General features: G+C 43.5%; 1 protein-coding gene across 2 annotated transcripts in view; it reads left to right on the forward strand.

The window, feature by feature from the left end:
- The window catches only part of fut8b (fucosyltransferase 8b (alpha (1,6) fucosyltransferase)), a 79,222-nt gene that overhangs the window by 41,008 nt on the left and 16,751 nt on the right, over nucleotides 1–21,463 (forward strand). For both annotated transcript variants that reach the window (XM_079370920.1, XM_079370919.1), the window contains 4 exons: nucleotides 3,911–4,029; nucleotides 5,172–5,334; nucleotides 13,197–13,311; nucleotides 17,362–17,599. In XM_079370920.1, coding sequence (XP_079227046.1) covers nucleotides 3,911–4,029; nucleotides 5,172–5,334; nucleotides 13,197–13,311; nucleotides 17,362–17,599 — 635 coding nt within the window. The remainder of the gene's footprint in view (nucleotides 1–3,910; nucleotides 4,030–5,171; nucleotides 5,335–13,196; nucleotides 13,312–17,361; nucleotides 17,600–21,463) is intronic.

Genomic DNA, 21,463 nt, shown 5'->3' on the forward strand with positions numbered 1-21,463 from the left:
TCCAGAGCAGGTTATCTAACCTCTGTACCACATCTATAGTCATTAGCTTGCTCTGGTATGGCCTAGTTCTTCTTCCTAGTTCTCAGAGATATCATGTTGCTTTATGTTGCACTTTTAGCTATACTTAAAACCCCTGGGAAATGACGTCATGTTGGAAATAGTCCTACTTCCTATACATTGGTGTTAAAACTAGGTTGGGGTGTGTCCTCATTGACTATTGTTTTAACAGATTTTGCAGTAAAATAAGTCACTTCCTCAGCCACATTAGGAAAGGGAACACACCTGGGTCACATTTCAAAAGATCTTTATCAGGTGGCTGAAACTGGTGCGCACCATTGGAGGACAGGTGAATCAAACTATGACATCCAGACCGGAGAAAGTGTGATGCAACGAAGGGTATGGAAAGGTTGATCCTTGTCGGTTGAAGTTTACATAATCTAGGAATCACAATATCCTCCCTTTTTTCCCCCTCAGATATTTCCCTGACTTTGAGGCACAATGCTCAGTTGGTGCTCAGTGTAGGTGGAGGCCAGAGCATCATTTGGGCCACGATCGAGAAGGGCTGTTTCTACTTTAAAAGTCTCATCGTTATGCCTGCCAGCGACTGATGTTCCTCACTCAGCGAGCAAATTGAGTTTGCATGCCTTGATGACTCATTAACATGGCCTTTGCCGCACTTCACCAATGTCCCCTGTGCATTGCGACATATTCCATTTTTTAATCGTTTTATGCAGAGGAGTTGATTCGGTGTAACGTCGGCGGCTGTTCTTTTTTTTTTTTTTTTTTTCTCCACCGCTGTTTTGAACTCTGTGTTCTCCGCTTGTCACAGTCCTCATTTGTGTTTTCTGGATTCAGTAGTTATTCATAGCTGTGAGACACAGAAGTGTCACCATTCATATTTATATCTTTGTGTTAATCAGGGAGTAAACACTCTTAGCAAAGAGCAGTTTCAACAGTCATATTCGAATACACTTAGTGCATTATTGTGGAGAATAAAAGATGGACTAAATCTGAGCCCAAACATCTTGTCCTCTTTGATGAGCCTTTAGACCGACCAGCATTATCAGCTGTAAATCTACTAAACCATTCGAGTATGATTTTTATTTTAGCTCACTCATCTCTTTTAATGCATGCTTACATTTTTAGCATGGTGTGCTTACTCAAACCGAGCCAGAAAAGATGTAGATGTAATCATAGCCTAGATATAATTAGTGCCTCTGAAAGCATTGCATGTTCTGCCAGCACATCTTTGAGTCTCACTAAACACACCGATGAGAAAGCATGTCCACTACAGCACACACTGATAATGAAAGGGGATTTCCAGCGCAGCCACCGATAAATGGTTAAGTACAAGTAGTTTGCAATTATTTTTAATCCGTTTACCGCTCTTGAATAGCTTTTTTGTAGCAGCTCTTTAGTTTTGAATGGTTAACTTAACGCATTCATAGAGCCCACAATGGATCCCTGAGGAGACATTTGATGGACACAGCAGTGAATTGCATTAAACAATTTAAGGTAAACAGCAGCATGACTAAAATAAACCCACAATACACATGCAAGAGAAGTGACGCACTGTAGCGTAAAGACTGAGAGCAGCACGGTGCAGACAAAGATGACAGAGTGAGACCAAGACCAATCATACCAAGGGGACGATTAGGCCTATCGTATCACATGATCTTGTTCTATCATATCGTATCACATGATCTTGCTCTATAATATCGTATCACATGATCTTGTTCTATCATATCGTATCACATGATCTTGCTCTATAATATCGTATCACATGATCTTGTTCTATCATATCGTATCACATGATCTTGTTCTATAATATCGTATCACATGATCTTGTTCTATCATATCGTATCACATGATCTTGTTCTATTGTATCACATGATCTGGCTCTATCGTATCACATGATCTTGTTCTATCGTATCACATGATCTGGCTCTATCGTATCACATGATCTTGTTCTATCGTATGACATGATCTGGTTCTATCGCATCACATGATCTTGTTCTATCATATCGTATTACATGATCTTGTTCTATCATATCTTATCACATGATCTTGTTCTATCGTATCACATGATCTGGCTCTATAGTATCACATGATCTTGTTCTATTGTAGCACATGATCTGGTTCTATCGTATCACATGATCTTGTTCTATTGTAGCACATGATCTGGTTCTATCGTATCACATGATCTTGTTCTATCATATCGTATCACATGATCTTGTTCTATCGTATCGTATCACATATCGGGTTCTATTGTATTGTATCATACCCAAGAGGCCACGTCCTGTGTTTAAAATTGAAGGTGATGGGTCCACTTGAGGTTAGCTGCAGAAGCACCTGAAGTCACATACACAACCATTCAAAGAAGCAGGTTTGTAGAGCGGAAATGAACATGTTTACAGCCTGGTTTAAAAAACAAAATGGGTCTGATCTCATGTCTCGTTCAGCACGCACAGTACAGGGGGTTGAATTGTTCGGTAACTTATCCAATGTTATATTTATTTAGGGTAAGCATTATTTATACTAAGGCACAAAGCTGACCTAGTTGACAGGCGTGATGCGTGATGAAAGGGTTTGTCAAGAGGTTGAAGCGCGCCTCAGCTCCAGCTCTCAGCCCGTCGTTGGGATGACACAGCGTTTTCAGGAATGGGATGATGGGACTCCAAAGCCCCCCTGCAGTAACAGCTGGGTGACGTCAATATTAACAGTCTGTGATCAAACCCTCAACAACACCCTGCCACTCTCCAAGTCAACAAGGGCTGAAAGTCATTCTTCTCTTTTTTTGTTTGTTTTCAAATGAAACAAATGAACTTGTTTCTGTATTTCACCTTTTCTACACATATGAAGCATTGGATATTGAAACTGGATAAAGTGTTTTCTGTTGAATGAATGAACTGAACAAACATGGAAAAAAGAAGAACGATATGGTAGGCCAACTCTACAAGATGCCAGTCGTCACATCTCCGCTTTTTACACGACTTTGGAGTCTGAAATCAGCCGAATGAGAGTGGAATCTCCAGCACATACGAGTCTGCACTGTGGTTGTCGGGTTGCTTAACATTCTCACTGATCCTCCAAACTCCTGCGCCTCGTTAGCGACTAATAAAACTAAGACGATGAAGATGTAAAACAAAACAAAAAAAGAAAAGAAAAGGAGCAGAGTTGTGTGAATGTGGGGCCCCTGCAGCATTTCTCTGCAGATGTAATCAGAGTGTGATTTTTATTGATGCTGTTAGAAGAGTTTCACAACATTTGCAGAGCAGCCTCCATGTGTTTCTAATCACAGTGAAGTGAGAGGTGAGCGCATCATCCAGCCAGAGGTAGGGACGACCAAGACGAGATAAAAACCTTTTAAACGTCAATTATTCAGCTCACTTTAAATGCTTTTATTGTTGATTCATAAAAAATAGTGTGACAAGAACTTGCTTGCCCGTTTGTTTTGCGTTGGAAATAAATCTGATGAGGTGTTTTTGAATATAATCGGAGCCAAATCAGTTTCTTTGACAAAATCTCAACTTAATGTTTTACCATTGCAAAAATATAAAAATTAAAAACACAAAAAAAAAAAAAAATTGCACAATTTTATGATTTCTTTTTCACTCTGCTTCATTTCAGTGTAAATTCATGATTTGGTTTTTGTTACTCAGAGAAAAAGAGCAACTCAAAGATGTGTGTTTGCTCTGTGCGCATCATTTATCATTTAGTAAGACAAATAATGATCCCTTGCACATCTCAACCAGCTGCTGCTGTTTCTTTGGGTGCCCTGTGATACAGATTTAGAACTTAAGGAGGGCTTTTTTTTCTGCTCAGTAAGACGTTTTTGCCTAATCTGCCGTGTATCAACGTACGCACATGCTCACCCATCCCACCTGTCTCCTGTGTCTTTCTCTCCAAGGATACCAGAGGGTCAGGCGGAAGCCGGCTCCCTGGCTGCCGGGAGACTACGCTCCCTGGAGGACCAGCTAACCAGAGCCAAACAGAAGATCCACAGCTTCCAGAAACTCACTGGAGACGGTAAGCAGAGCACCGCCATCTGAAAAGGTTGCAGGCTAGGATTTGGCACGGCCCCTCAGAAAATGTTAGAGGATTGATTTTTAAGGTGGAGAGGATGGCTATATGTGGTGTTAAAGCAGTCAAAGGCTTTGCGAGCTTTCCCCTCCGGCGGAGAATCTCCGTCGAGTCATTTGGTAAACCCGCTGCAGCTCAACTGCAATGATGGCAGGGCCGCGCAGTCAGATAGGCAGGGGTTAGGCTCACACTTGCCACTCTAAGCAGCGGTCAGAGGGGCAGGAAAGCTGTCAGGGTAGAGGGGAAATGTGTGAATGAAGTGCAAAGAGTGTGAATGCCCCGATGGAAGAGAGAGAGGAGAGAGAGGAGAGAAAAGAGGCCGACAGAGAGAAAATAAAGAAGGACATGTGAGCGAGGAGGGCAGCTCGAGGTCAGCCTTTCCATCTTGCCGCAGGGGAAGAAAAAGCTAAAAATACCCTCCAGCTTTATTTCCATCGAAGGAAGGAGAGAGAGAGGAGAAAGTGAGATAAAGGAGAGAAAAAAAAAAAAACCTTTTCCCTCTACACCAACACCTCCCTCTCATTCTGCTCGAGGCTGTCCTTCCCTTTCCTCACTTTTTTTTTTTTTTTTTTTTTTTTTTTTGTGTATGTGTGTGTCCCTCATCCTCGGAAACCAGAGCAGGCAGCTGTGTTGTCCATGTGGGTCTCTCCACATTGTTTGGCTCAAGAGGGGTATAGAGTTCGTTCCTGTTGTTAGAATAGTGTGAGAAAACAGGAGAAGGAAGAAGTGCTCCTTAATGAGGTCAAAGCAACACCTAGGGACAGAGTGTGAAAGAAGGAGGTTTTTTTTTTTTAATGGTTATTTTCTGAAACATTGTTTAAAGCCGTTAGCTTGTTTAGCTCACATAATCTAATGCTCAAACATTCCTAAAGCTCCTGGCATCTTCTCTTTCCTCGTTTCTTCCAGCTGTATTCACAACGGAGCTGCTTTGAAGAAAAACTCACCGATTCGTTGTTTAAGATCATACGTGTGCTTCAAATGTGACGCTGCCGGCTCAGTGCCAGTGTTTGGTTTCGTTCTGAGCTGTGTTTTTTTTTTTTTTTTTTTGTGTGTGTGTCTTTCTCACCCTCTTCCCCTCCCCTCGACAGGCCCGGGGCCCACTCAGGAGGAGCTGCGGAGGAGGGTGGAGAACGGCGTGAAGGAGTTCTGGTACTTTGTGCGCAGCGAGGTGAAGAAATTGGCCAACATGGAGACCAGCGAGAGGCAGAAGTACGCTGACACGCTGCTGCAGGACCTGGGACACCAGGAGAGGTGGGCAGAATATGGAGTCTCAGCGGACACGAGAGTGGAAATGTCAAAATGTTCCAAAGGGACTCAAATCAAGGGCAAAGCAGACACTGAAAGCATTGTCAAAGTACAGATTGACTCGTGTTATTATTGCAATTTCTCAGTGAACAGCCCTCCAGAGAGAAGGTCAAGACAGACCAGGCTGATGGAAACTGAATCCTCAACAATATAATTCCTTTCTTACCGCTCTGTAACAGAGGTCCGAGAGCTTTCACATGGTTCTTTATTCAAGTGTTGGCGCTGATGCTCAGTCTCAGGGATCACTATCTAGGTCAATCAATTCTAGGTCCTGATAGGCTTAAGTGATTGTACTGAGCAGTTATTGTGTGCATGAAGCTCTCCATGCTCAACCGTGTCTCTTATTGCTTAAGCATCAGCTCGGAATGCTTTTTCTAGATTGGTAATCCTTTTTACTTTGTTTGTTATTCAGATTAAATGGTCAGGGGACTTGAGCTTGTAAAGCTCTTTTTCCTCGTCTTCTGACTGCTCAGAGTGCTTTGACACACCAACACGTTCACACACATTCATGGCGAGGGCCGGCGATGTAAAGAGAGCGCCAGTGTTAGCTCGTCAAAGCCAGCTAACGAAGCAGCAGCAGGAGCAGCTTGGGGTTAAGTGTCTCTACGTCGTACATGCGGCTGCAGGAGCTGGGGATCGAACCCCTGACCTTCTGCTTTGGAGACAAACCGACTCGACCAAACTGAGTCACACTCGCTCATTTTCCTCATTAGCCCCATTACACTGTCACTGTCTCGACTGGACCTGTTATAGCCTGATTAAGTGTTAGCCAATAAATGTTCTTTTGAACGTACGACGGTTGAAGTCAAGGAAAAGTATCTTTTTCTGTTTAAAGAATCAATTTTAAGCATAGAACCTGAGACACAGTGCCGAGATGGTACGACTGTGGAGGCGGCTAAATTTGAGCAGCATGATGCTTACATAGTATCATATATGATGTCATCGTTTTCTTTCTCAGCGTTTCCTGTAAAGACAGACAAACAGCCACGCTCACGTTCACGCATAACAACACGCTCACGTAACATTTAGCACAGTATCTAATTGTTGCTTCAGGAAAAAAAAAAAAAACATTTGTTAGGTGTTTCCAGCACGTTCTTCCCCCCACTAACTTTATATTTGCCAGAAACCTAAACAAACAAATCACAATCAATAATGATGAAAGGAGAAAAAAATTCTGAGGATTGATCAGTCACTGGAGCGTCTGCACCTTCTCGTTCAGACAGTAAACATGTTGTGAGCTGTTGAAACGATGACCATGTAAGCTGAGAATGAAAACGCTCATTAGCTGAAGCCCTCTGTGTTTAGAGGGAGACGTAGCTCAGGCTCCTCGTGGCAGGTGTATCAGAACCTTCAATCTCTTCCCTTCTCTTTATTCTGCAGGCATTCACAGTTGTGTCGTGACTCACAGGCTGCCGTTTGCCACCTCTCGCCCCGTTTTCTGCTGATGATGTCAAAAGTTGAAACTATTTACTGGAGTACTTGAAAGCAGCACTTGCAGTACTTACAGGGAAACAAGCGGGCAAAGGTCACGGGCACACCCTGTCTGTGAGCTGGAGGGCCGGCCTTCCTTTCACCTGAATGAAGAACAGACCGTTGTCACTTAGCCAAGAGGCTCATTGTAATCCAGCTGAAGTGCTTTACTGTCTCTATTGTCTCAGGCGACGCTGCCTCAGTCGCTTTCTGAAGACTGATTCCTCACACACACACGCATGTACACACAGTCACAGAGTTTCACATGTTCACTCTCTCTGTTTGTGTGTGTGTGTGTGTGTGTGTGTGTGTGTCACAGGCTGGAGAGGTAGCAGAGATAGGGGCAGAGGCGGAGAGAGCAGTGACACCTTTAACGTGATTAAAAAGCAGCGCTCGCGCTCATGAGGCCAGTGAGGTTCTCAAACATGTTACAGGCTAAAACGATCGCGGCTTTCGCTCTCAGATTGTTTCACTGATAGCTGAAAGGAAACAGTTCAAAGTTATTTTGGTCCGTGACAGGAAACGAAAGAAATTAACAGCTGCTGAGACAAAAAGAGTGGATGAAAATGTGGTAGAATAGAAGGTTAGAAAACACCCAATCAGTGTCGCTTATTCTGTAGTTTAACATGTAGCTAAGAGTATGTTGACACAGGAGCTTAAAATTGAACCTTGAGGGAATATTTATTAGAGCTGGACATTTAAGTCAACCCCTTTATTTAATTAATGTAAACATGCTCATAGCTGTTCTTGTTTTCCTTTTTTGCTATTGATGCTGTTTATATTACCTGTTTTACTGTTTTTTGGAGCTCCTGTAACACTCACATTTCCCCCATTGGGGGATCAATAACGTTTGTCCTTATTCTTAAAGCGAAAAATAAATCAAAATCAACATTTAGAACCTCAAATCACCGGAGTTTTGCCCTTTTGATTAGTTTGAGGGCAGAGTCATGTGACCACACGTCCAGTCTGCGACTTGGAAGCAGTGTCCATCGTTTAGACACATTTTTGACGTCACCGAACAAAAAGAAGTCAAATGGAAACAGAGCAGAAAAAAAACAGTTTGAAGAAATGCAGGTTTTTTTTATTTCCTTCAGTCTAAGAGAAGTTAATTTCTACTTTAAAACTAAAATGTGTTGTTTTCATTTCAAGCGATGCTTTGAATTCCATTTGAAACATTCAAGAAATAACCACAAAATAGTTCATTGTATATGAATCTTTCATTAGAAAACATGCTCCAGCTTTAATATTTGAGCATATTTACAGTAGAGACCGTGTCAGTTAACCATGAGGGCAAAAAACAAATCATTGTTCCTTCATCGTAATCGAGTTAAAATGGTGTATTTTGGCAGAGAACAGACGAAAAGAACTAAAACTAACTACTCATTTGGTGTGCACTGAAATGAATGAGCTTGTAAATGAGGACATGATGATGAATAGATTTAAGAGTGAAACAGTACACCATATTTAAAAAACAGTTTTGGTTCGTGTTGAATCCCCCCCCCCCCCCCCCCCCCACCCACCCCCCACCCCGGAGATGAAGTGCCACCTTATGCGGATCTCATCCAGCTCCAGCATAGGAAGGCTTCCTGCTTGTTTTTAACTCTTAATTATATCCCCCATTGTGCAAAATAAAAAACAAAGGCTGTTTTCAGCATGCTGTCAATCATCACACCTGGCACCCACCACATAGTGCTTACAGGCAGGAAAAGTGACTTTAGAGAAATAGTCACTCTTTGGGAAAGGCATCACTACACATTTCAGTCTGTTTCATAACCAGTTATGAAAAAAGTCACAGGAGCTTTAAATAGAAGTATAACATTGTGTAAGAGGACAACAAAGGACAGCAGAGTTGTGGAACATGCAATGGGAAGAACTGGGCTGTTAGCTTAAGCTGTTAGTGGCTCACAATAGTCCGTAGAGCAACATGGTGCAGACGTGTGGGCCAGTTTCAGACTTCCTCTGCCTCACTTGGCTGCTGGCTGAATTTCATCTTCCTAAAAACCCGTTCCCTTTGGTGCATCGTCAGAACTCCGAGCAGCTCTGCTCTGCAGCCAAGACTGCAGGCTCACCGTTAGCAGTTTGAGCCAATCAGAGGCGCCGTGGAAGCCCACCAGCTTCACATAATGTCCATGAGCACACATTACACTTCCCCTACTCCAAGACTAGGAGCCTGCTCACCTTCCAACATGAAGTGATGTCAGGACTGCGCAGCACTTCATGGCTGTTTGGTGTTCCTGCTGCCCCGCTGTTAAATCCCTCAGGGCCTGTCTGCTGATTTCGTCTTGTTAAGATTTGCGGCCCGGCCAGGTTTGCTTTTCCTTCCCTCAGAGGTGCGCTGACGGCTCCCCTGTGCGCTCCTGAAGGAGAGTTTGACACTGTTCATCGCACACTGTGCTTCCTGCTTTAAATTGGGACAGTGAGTAATGACACCATGTTAGTTGTGAAGAAAGGCACTATTCACCCTGCTGCACTGTTGAAGTGCAGCATGCTTCAATTATCTGCTGTGTGTGTGTAATTTGTGTGCGTCTCTGCACATGCACTACTGAATGCATACACAAGGATCCTCAGCCACACAGGATGTGACTGATTTGGGTCGAAGATGTGAGTAATAAATTAAGCTTGCATAAGTGTTTATGTTTGTGTGAGTGCGTGCGATGTGTTTGCTTCTGCCCTCAGCTGCACACTTCGGCGCCCTCGGTGATGCTTTAAGTGGTCGGTCACGATATTTGGCAGTCTTTGACGTGTATAGAAATTCACTGTCAGAAGCTCGCAGATGGCAGACTTAATCCAAAAAAGAGCCAAGCAACCAGAAAGACGCCGAGGTCGTCCGTCAGCCTGACAGTAATGACACTCGTTCTAAAATGATCCTGATAGCATGTTGAGCCCTGCTAATGTTCCACACGCGCTGCACTGTAAATATTTGCTGTCTGGTGATCAAAGTTTTATATTAAAAGTGACATGTGCTGTGGGAACTTTAGGAGTCACGCTGGCTGGCATTTTGTTGTGCAAATTTCATCGGCTGATTAAACACGGACTTGGGCTCAGTGATGTCACACACTCGTTTCTCAAGAGACATTTTGAAGCCCAACAAAGGCGGTTGCCATATTGGATGGCATATTAACCAAGACTAGAGTGCTCTGAGACATAGACAAGACCAAGACATTTAAGGATCGAGACCAAAACGAGACAAAGACTAAGGCAGGGCGAGACCGAGACAAGACCATAAATATCAATGAAAAATGATGATCATCTTGTGTGTGTGTGTCACAGCCGTAACCTGGGGAAACAAATCTACAGTGATATAATATAAAGCTTTATTGCATTCACAGGTCCATATCAAACACATACATAATAAATAGTATAAAAAGAGATACAATTTGTAGTTATATATATATATTGTAGTTATATGTTGTTTTAAGGGGATTTTCCTTCTTATCCCAGTTATGACGTGAAAATAGCCAATCAGTGTTGTGCTTGACCGGTCTTGAATAGAAATCCGGAGTCAGCTCAAGCTGAGATCGAGACGAGACCGGGTAAAAATGCTTTGAATTCCGAGACGAAGACCTTCAAAAAGTGGTCTCAAAGACCATTATCAAGTGCTCCAACACAAATGCTGACACAGACTGAATTCCAGCTGATTAAGAAACAGGTACAGCATGAGGGGGAATGATGGACTTGAGGCCAGGCAGTTTGAATATATTGGTTGTTGAAGCACTCCCGTGAAGCTCTGTGTTCAGCTGGCGTTTAGAAAACTGTGAAACGGAAGAAAAAAATCTAACACTTGAAGATTAGCCTAGCCTCCTAGTAATAAAACACAACACACACACACACACACACACACACACAGACCTGTCAGTCAGATCAGCCACCAACCTTTTAATATTCATAGCCCATCTACATATTCAAGAAGGTTTTTATACGTCTGCTGTGTGTACTGTATTGTTTAATATCAGTGTGATGTGATATCTTTTTTTGAGCAGTCAAATATTTGATGAACTATTTGTCTATGAAATTAATCTTTATTTGTAAAGCACCAGTTCATCACAAATAGTTATCTCAGGACACTTTACAGAAGAGCAGGTAAAAGACAGAGAGATGCAGGAACAAGTCAAGTCACATTTATTTTAAAAGCACATTTAAAAAACTGAGCAAAGTGCTGAACAATACTTGAAGATGCAATATACAGGAGGTCACAACATCCACCAGAACAAAGGAACAACAATAAGGCAAGCAACAAAGAAAACCTGAGAGTCACTCAGAGGACTCAGACGCTAACATATCAAAATAGGTTTTTCGGCGGGACTTCAGCGGGAGTCAACTGAGGGGGCAGAGCGGATGGAATTGGGGAGGCCGTTCCACAGTTTAGAGGCTTTGACTGCAAAAAGTTGGATCACCTTTGAGCTGGAGCCGTGCAGCCAGGAGGTCCAGTCGGACGATCTCAGGGCCTTAGAGAAAGTGTACATGCTAACGTACAGAAGGAATAAGACAGAGTCCTAGCTGTACTGTCAGTAACAATGGTGAACCTATGTGTAGCATTAGCAGTAACATTGAACGTGTAGTGTGAAGATGTGAAGTTAAGGGTAAACACGTGTTCCCAAGAAAACGTGGATTCATTTATGTCAAAAAAGGAAACGGATAAAAAAACCGAGAAGAGGACTGTGGCGTCTGAATACACCTCGCATCAGTCACACGCTTCACGTAATAACAAGTCAGCTCTTGATTAAAAAATAATAATAAAATGTTCTCCTGTTTCCCTAAATGTATCACTGCTTATGTAGTCCTGTTGAATCATTGATTGTTGTTTTTCTTCGGCTGTCTTGTCTCGTCTCTGTACGACGTTAGAGGGGAAACCCCTCGTCTGTCAGCACAGAGCATGTCAGCCGGTTGGAGTGCAAACCATCATGCAACACTATTGTGTGCTGTCCTTCTTCTTTTTAACACTCATCTCGTGAAGATCCATGAAACATTGCAGCGATTTAGAAATCAGGACTGTTTTATATGGGGTTCTTTTTATTATCGACTGAATCATCTCATTCTCCCTGAGATATGTTTGTCTTCCAGGTGCAGCTACACATGCCTCCTTTTTATTTATTTTTTTTATACATGCACACTCTTATGCTCTCATTTTTCTAATGTTTTGATTATGATGCAGAAACAGAACTGAGTCCTCTCCGCTCCTCTTGACATATTGATACACAGACCCACTGTGGCACTACAGCAGCCTACCTCTCCCAATTAGAGTGAATATAATTTGGACTCAGCCCAAACCCGATCCCTGGTCAGGCTGTGTGTGCCAGGAACCTGGAAGACAAACTTATCACAGTATAATCAGTATGTACATAATCTGTCCATAGCATCTATACAAGGGAACACGTTTTTAAAAACTTGACTCGAATGGATCCAAACTCAACATGTCTCTCTTTATTGAAGTTTATTTGTCAGACTCGTGTGAATCCTCTTTGGTTTTGAATATTTTTGGCTTTTATTTTACACGTTGCCTCTTTCAAGTCGTTTTGAGATCCTGAACTTGGTAGTGAACCCCTCCCTCAAATTCTTACTGGCTGTTCCCGAAATCACTCGCTCTTCACAATCAAGTTCACGATACAGTTAATACGCCACTTTGTAGTGAATTCTGTGCGAGCATGTTCGCGCCCTATAAAAAGTCCATCATTGTATCCCACAATGAATTGTAAAGAGTCGTCACCATCCAAACAACATGTCCCATCATGCATTGTGGTTCAAAGATTTCTGCGAGCTGAAAGTCTCGTTTGACTCGACTGCTCTCAGGAGGACGGGAGGATCGACGGGCAGTTTAAAATAAACTGTTGCATGCTGCTGCTCATACACTGTAGGGTCGTGAACTCAAGCACTCGCCGTCGTTACTCGAGTAACACGTGTGGTTTTTTTAAGGTTTCAATAGTTCAACATGCAGCACGTCACACGTCGCACCATCACTCTTCCTGGCACCATGACCATGACTTTGTGTCTTTGAGTATCGGGACAGAAAAAAGGCGATGATAACGTGAAGTGCAAGATAAGTGGCTGATGCTTAACCACGTGCTCTCAACAGGACAAGGGCACCCACATAACATCGTCTGCCAGCCCTATTAGGCCTCTGTCCATTGTATTTATTTATTTTAATTTTAAATATATATAATACGTGAGTGATGGATTCTCCTTCATAAGGTAATAAGAGTTACCAAATATTAGGATTTGCTGTTTTCGCCCATCCTGTGTGCATGACTTTACAAACACAGATGTTGTTGTAAGCATTGTGTCTGTTCCTTTGAGTTCATGTGTTGAAATGTGTGTGTGTGTGTGTGTGTGTGTGTTTGCAGGTCCGTCATGACAGACTTGTACTACCTCAGCCAGGCGGACGGAGTGGGCGAGTGGAGAGTGAAGGAGGCTAAAGACCTGTCGGATCTGGTCCAGAACAGAATCACCTACCTACAGGTATCTCCAGACGCACCTGCTGAGTGGCCAACTGGCCCTGTACTCTCTCTCGTTCTCTCTCTCGCCCTCTCTCTCACCCTCTCTCTCACTCACACACATTATAGGCTCATATACACTCTGCGAATGTTTCCCTCACACGTACTAGCGGGCATATGCGTTCTTCAGGACATCTTTCACACTTGCTCGTCTCATTTGCACCATCCATAACTGTCAGCCTCAGTTCCCACGAGGAGCAGGTGAGGTGTGTGATAGCAGACTGTTCCAGCAGTTGGATCTGACAAGCAGGATTCTTGTTGCTCGTCAGCGGTTTAGTGACACACACACACACACACACGCATGCGCCAAAGCACATAGACACCCATTCTGACTTGCATAATGACAGATCGGCAGACAGATATGCAGACCTGCAAAAACGTCGACGCACTACAAAGACAGACGCATGCTGAGATAGATGCACATATGCTTACAGCTCCACACGCACACACACACACACACACACACACACACACACACACACACACACACACACACACACACACACACACAGAACCTGAGACCGGTGACACATCCACTCACCCCCAGCCTCCCCTCTCCCCTTCCCCAGCTCTAGTGCTGCCCGGCTGGGGTGATGCGGTGCGGCATCGCGCCCTGCAGCATTAATGAGCCGGTGTGTTTGATGAAGAGGACCCAGTCAGTCTGGCTGGGCGGAGACAGCACCACTAACAGCTGCTGTCACCACCGCTGAGGGATCACACCGCTCCACCAGCTGCCATCACTAATTCATCACACACACACACACACACAGAGTTGTGCACAGATGGATTCACCCACACCTAAGCAAGAAATTGCCGCACAGATATACCCTTTGCCTCAAGATTGATGTACATACTCATACACAAAGAGGTGTGTGTGTGTGTGTGTCTTGCTATCTCTCTCACACACTCACACATCTATATGTACACACACGGACTGACTCCTCCCTCCCTTCCTGCTGTCTCTGCCACCCACACCGGCCTCTCCCTTCATTCCAGGTTTAACCAACTCCATCTCTGCGTCGGCTCCATCTGTCCACTCCACATTCACCGAACACGCCCGGCTTCGTCAGATGGACTTCCGTCCGTCATGCTTTTCATCTGTTTCTGTGTGATGAGCCTGTATTCAGAGGAACTGATTGATCGCGAGCGAGTTCTCTGATCAATGCAGTCTTTGCACTACATTTCCCATGAGTCCCCGTGTCGCTCAACGACACTTCGTCCTAAAGCGGCGATGGGGAGCACTTCCATATTTACAGCACATGACTTCATGTAAATGTGTGATCGTGTACATCATCACGTCATGAACATGTAGAGAAGTCTTCACACGACGCAACATGCCCCTTCGTCTCTGAAGAGCTTTTTAGCCTCTCTCAGCACATTCGTTCAGTTGTTGAGCCTGCTGCTGTCATCAGCACCATTCACACACAAAAAAACAGGAACAAATTAAGGTACCGTAAAATCCGGTACAGATAGATAGATAGATAGATAGATAGATAGATAGATAGATAGATAGATAGATAGATAGATACTTTATTGATCCCGAGGGAAATTAAAGTACATAGGACACAGGTAAAAGGAAAAAAAACTTAAGCTGACCTCCACAAACTCTTTAACGTTTCCTTCCTGCTCAGCAGTGCAGCTCGTTTAGAACCATCTGTCTGTGGTTTTCACAGTACTCGAGTAAAAGATCTCTCATTGACTGAGATGGGATTTTTCTCTCTGAAGATGGAGCCCTACAACATGTCCTGCACAGTTTAGTAAACACAAACCAGTGTGGCTTCACATCTGCGTCAGTGCGTTCGGAGACGACTGTCTGCCGCGAAAACGAAAGCAACCGGTGTTTCCGTTTACAACCGATGTTCTGATACAGAGCCTGTGATTATATCTCGTGTTTGCTTTATCGCGGATAGAGCCTGCATGCATACTTATCTGTGGATAGCAGGTGTCCGGGTGCACCATTTAAATCCAGCAGCAGAGCGAAACATGACAGAAACAAACGAGGAACAATGAGATGGACGCATGTTCAAAGAGGCGTCTGCAAGGTGCAAAACATGAAATGGTGAAAGTCTGATTTTAATGGGCGTTTGATCAACTTACAATTTTTGCCTGATTGTAATATTTGATTTTTTTCATGTATCTTTTTAAAGGATCAGTGATTGTCAATGTTAGTGCTCTTAGGAACAATAGAAATTCTTGTGAAGGATGCTCTGTTTCTTCTTCAGGTGTGAAAGTCTTACACACGGCACAACAGGTGTTTTTTTCCCTCATGAGTCATGTCATACATTTTTATACTCCACCAAAACAAACCTATACACATTTAAAAAGTAGCCTTAATGCTGAAGCATGTGCTGCTTCCTTTTTATTTCCCATTGCTGTTTCCAGTGTGGGCATCACTCTCAGCTTTTCCGGATCATTCCAGCCTCATGATTATCGACCCAGGGATCCAAGGTTGGCTCATGTTACACATTGATTTCGTGCGGAGGTTGTGGCTTCCAGTGTGGAGCTCTGTCAAAAGAAAAGCTTTATGAGAGTTCTTTTGTCAGGACGCAGTTGTAGATTATTGGTACAGTAAGTCAGCTTCGACCTGTGGGGGTCGTAGTAAAGCAGCAGCCTGTTACTCAAAGGAAAGACCTGTGAGTCCTGTCTGGCTGTTTGGCTGTTAGACTCTGTTCATATTATGAAGAAGCAGCGGTGCTATAAGACATAAAGAAGCACCTCGTCTCATTTTTTCATTCTTCTTCTCTTCGCTTCTCTTTTTTTTTTACCGCTTCTCATTTCATCTTTTTCCTCGTTTTCTTTCTTCTCTTTTCCTCTTTGCTGCTCTCCTTTGCCCTCAACCAACCCCTCTCCCTCTTCCTCTCCTGCTAGCGCGTGATAGGCGGTGTTAGCCGGTGGGTGCTGTGCGCCCTGATTACTGTGAACCATCCACAGCTGCAGCAGCCTAATGAGGAAAACACTCCCATCAGCCTGTAATTGCTGTTTAGGAAGCCGGTTGGCACGAACAGTTGCGGAGTCGCTCACACCGGCTGCAGAGCGAAACCCAATCCGCCCGGCGACTCATCGACATCACAACGCACGCGCGTGTGTTTGTGTGTGTGTGTGTGTGTGTGTGTGTGTGTGTGTGTCGCTCTGTTGTTTTTCAACCCCCCCCCCAACGCCGAACAATTTTCGATGCAGAAAAGAGAAGACCTTGTTTATTCCTCCAGTGCGTCTCATTTGGTATTCTTCCCCTCAGACTTTGTTTGATAGTGGAGCTAATTTATTGGGAACGAGAGGGAGGAGGGGGCAGGAACGACGAAGGAGGGAGACGATCAGAGAGAGAGAGAGGGAGAGAGAGAGAGAGGGAGATAGTGAGAGAAAATTAGAGAGGCTTCATAAAAAAAAAAGATGGAGAAAAGGGAACAAGACAGATTTAAACAGAAAAAAAGTTCTCGGATAAGGCTGGTGATTTTCTAGATGTTTATTATTGTCCCAGGAAACAATTTGCGAAGATGAGACCATTTGACAGTTCTTTTGTCATTTGCCCTCCGTCTCAAACCCGCTGACCCCGACAAGCTGGTCACAGATAAATGTTTTATTTCATGAATAGCAGCTTCGGGAAACCATGACGAAGCTTAGGACTGTAACTTTGAGGTTCTACTCAAATATGGGGGTTTTCATACTGTACTAAAAATAGATTTGACTGCATAGATGATACTTGATACCATGAAATAGACACATAGAACATCACCAGTGTTATCCTTCAACAATAAGAAGGTAAGTGGAGGTAAATGTTGAAGGATAAAAAGAAACTTTCAAGGTTATCACGGAAGAGGAGAAGAGAAAAGAAATGGAGAAAAGGAGGAGGAGGTGTAAAATTAGAGCGAAGTGGAGCTTGAGACTGACAGGCATGAGGAACAAAGGAAACAATATCAGCCATGTGTTATTACACGTGGCAGAGCGGGGCTTTGAGAGATACAGGACCAAGGTCAAGCAATAAAAAATGTTGAAACATTCCTTCCTGTCTCCCTCCTAGAACCCCCCAGACTGCAGTAAGGCGAGGAAGCTGGTGTGTAACATCAATAAGGGCTGCGGTTATGGCTGCCAGCTCCACCATGTCGTCTACTGCTTCATGATCGCTTACGGCACTCAGCGCACGCTCATCCTCGAGTCGCACAACTGGCGCTACGCCCCCGGAGGCTGGGAGACCGTCTTCCTGCCCGTCAGTAACACCTGCTCCGACCGCTCCGGGGCCACCACGGGACACTGGTCAGGTAGGTGCTCACTACAACAACACACACACACACACACACACACACATCAGCAGTGCTAAACTGTGGCTTCAATTATCATGATTGCTTCCTGAACTATAAAAAAAAAAAAAAAAAACCTATGGTTCTTATTTTGACTATCACAGCTAAAAAAGATTCAGTCTGCCAGAGTCCTCGTTTGTGCTGCTACAGCGAAAACAAAGTGTGAATTCACTGGCTAAGCAGGACTATGCAATTCCAGTTAAAGCTCTTTGGCAGCCAGCGAAGCAGCAGCAGGTTATTGTTCAAAGATTTCATTGCCAAGAAATCACATGACTCAATCTCAGTAAACAACCTGCTCCTCTGATTTACAGTAATCCTCTACGAGCGGAGCGAGAGAGAGACGAGAATCATCTTTTCAGAACTCCCGTCCATTATTTATTAACTCGGGCTACTTGCACAACACTCGTCATGAACAACAATGGACAAGAATTCATCGTCTTCACTGAAGAAAGCTGCACAGGTTTCTGTGTTACAGCCTGTGGTTGTTGCATAATCTCACTCAGGGTCGTAAATGTTTACAGTGAATGTCTCATAAATGTAAACATTATCCTGATCCAAAAAAAAAAAACCCCACTCTGACATCAATATTTAATGTGCTTTTTAGGGTGAATATATAGATCTTTTTAACACGTGCAACTGAAAATCAGCATGAACGGACAACCCTCTGAGCAAAGGTCCATTTCTCCACCGTGTGCAGGAACCTAACCGGGTCCCTGCGTGTAATAAGCTTTAATCTGAACTCTGTGCTTCATGTTTCACTTTCTCACTGATACCTGTAGGAAAACAATTACACACAACACGACCCAGTGATGTTCGCTGGAGGGCTTTCTTGCATCTAATCGCAGCCTTAATGATTTGTCGAGATGAAGCTTGAAATAGAGAACCTTTTTCGATAAGCCGGGCTTGGGGACATTATTGCAGATGGACTTGTACACATGGGGTCTTATCAGGCCCAAATTGAAGAAGATACTTGGGGCTGTTGTAATATGTGCCCACCATTGAGAGGGGAACGATTGACCTGGGGGATAACGGGCTCTTGAGATGTGAATTTTCACCTCAGCTTTGGTGAAGAGGCCACATTTACTGTAGTGCATGAGGGGGGAGGGGAGTCGATCATTTGAAATAGAGGAATCTCTAGAGCTACCATGTACTTCATGTCAATTGCTAATTAGTGAAGACTTTCATGATAACACTCACTAATGAGCAGACTTCAGCGTTTCAAAATGTCATTTTAAGCATCTTAGCATGCTGACGATAGCATTTAGCTGAGCCTACGGTGTAGCCTCACAAAGCCACTACCATGGTTTTTAATAAATGTGTTATTACCTGTCACGGTCTGTCCATGAAGAAAACATGTTGAAGAACGGGGTAGTGTGTCGTCAGGTTTCAGAATATTGCAGACCAAAGGTTGATGTGCTTGTTTGAGGGGAATGGATCTCCCTGCTAATGCTGGCAACAGATCCAACGTTGCACAGAGGCTTGAATCAAAAGTGTGATTTTTGTTCTGATAAATAGTGCTACAGTTTAGCATGTTGCACCAGCTTAGCTTTATATATATATATATATATATGATCCGTGATAATTTGCAGGTTTCATAATAAGTCTGTGTCTGCCTCTCCATTGTTTCCGTTCTCTGTCATTGCCCCCATGTTCTCGTCTCAGCTTCCTTTCAGCTCCTCATTTTTCTCCAATCGCTCCATTTGACTTCTGCTCTCCAGGGCTCTCCCTTCTTATCTCCTGCACTCCCTGTGCCTTTCTTTTCTTATTCTCCTGCCTTTCATGTGTCCTTTTCCGCTATCTATCTCTGTCTCTGCTGTCTGGTCGCACAAACAGCCTCCTATAGATCCATATATAGGCATCTCTCTTTAAACACTGGTCTGCCTTTGAGCATTGAGAATCTGTGGCCTTATAAAGTTTTGCATTTTGCAGAGACAGTACTTTCTGTTGACCAGACCCGCTAACTAGCAATGCATAGCTAATTTAAGCCTGTTGGCTTCTTGGCTACGCCTGTGGTCATGGCTGTTATGTTAACAGTGTTAACACTCCTTTGGGCAATGGACCACAGAGGGATGCTACAGCCTTGGATTAATAAGTAGGTATACATTGAGCATCTTGTTAATTAATGGGGTGTTTGGCTAGTACAATTACTGAATATTAATATAGAGAATACAGTGCTCTAGAACATTTGTAATGGTGTCAATAGAAGCTGCTATGTATTTGGTTGTTACCTTAAATAACTTCAGCTGATAACAGGTTTAGTTTGGAGCCTGGATGGCAGAGAAATTTGCACCTCAAGGATGCTAATTTTGTTACTCTTGAACACATATTATTCTGTCTCTGCTCTATGATTTTCTGGTAAATACCACCAATCCTTGTGGTCACCTTCACATAAAAATGGCACTTTCTGATATGGGTGTTCTACATACGGAGCCATTCTTTGCTCTGTTTACTCACCCTTCTGTTTGTGGGGAAATTGACTTTGTCTGTGTGTTTTATGTAGCAGCCCTACCAGATTCCACCCTTCCTCATTTATCTTCAGATGGTTAGCCCACTTTTTGTGAAGTGTTTCCCCCGGGATGTGAGACATTTAAAGACGAAGAGAGGATGCAGAGTGTATGCATCTGTGACAGGGTATTTCTGTCAGGAAAACATATAGCCTGGGGGGAGGAAATCAAAGATAGCGATAAAGTCATTACGGGACCTGCTGATTCTCTCCCCCGCTTATGGGAAATGAGAAAAACAAAACATGACAAGAAAATCCCCATTCAGATCATACAAGATACCCTGCTATGATTCACTCGGTGACAGAAAAATAGAAGCTTTGAGATGGGGAAAAAAGTTGTCAGCTGATGAAAGAGGAAGTTAAAACATTAAATCATCTGCATATAATGAGAGCATTGACAGAAATAGGACTCCACTAGTGACCTTTCCCTCATGAATTGCTGCATAGTGTTGTAAACGTCTGATAGTAAAGCTGATACAACATCAAACATATTTCTTTCTTACCTTATTGGAAGTAATATCAATACATTTAAAATACTTTCCTTCCTATTGGGATCCGGCTTACACGCCGCCTGCCAAATGGGGCACGAGCGGCTGTGGAAACACAAACGGGATCAGGCTTAATCGAACCAAACCGTACTGATCCGTACCGGACTGCTGTGTGGAAACGGGGCTATAGAGACATTTGGAGAGGATGGGTTTTTTTTTTTTCTGCTACATTTAGTTGCAAAATGTCTCAAATTCTTCCTTTTTAAATGTTGAACATTGTTCAGACGAAAGACGCCGTACTGAAACTATCAGAATAAAATGCTGTATTTTAATAGCTTGTACAAGTTCTTAATTCTTGATCATTTGACATTCCAGCCAGACACTCCAGATACACTCATGTCAGCACCTAGAAAGAGTAGTGAGTTTTCAATATCCAGCCCCTCTGTCTGATTAGCCCAGTCGAGCACACTGCTGTTTAACTACAACTTTAATGTTCAGTGGACAGCATGAGGCGACTTAGCACCATCTCACAGCTGCCGTATAGCGGGCTTTCATTCTGAACGCATAAAGCAGAAACCAGTCTTCTTGTGGAACAATGGTTCGTTGATCAAAGAGCTAATTTGCCAAAGAGAGTGTATTCCTTTGAGGTTCTCTGTGGAGATATTACTGCCTTATGAGTGTGAGCAGCAGGAGAAACATAATGTTCTCTGCCGTATAAAGACTGGAACGAGAGTTCTCCAAGTTCATAAACTAAGTCTCCAATGTATAATGAATGAAGAGGTTTTATATTTTCTTTCTGGATGGTGTCACTCTCGTCGTCTCTCGTTCATTAGC

This window comes from Symphodus melops (genome assembly GCF_947650265.1).
Source record: "Symphodus melops genome assembly, chromosome: 1".
Classification (NCBI taxonomy): domain Eukaryota; kingdom Metazoa; phylum Chordata; class Actinopteri; order Labriformes; family Labridae; genus Symphodus; species Symphodus melops.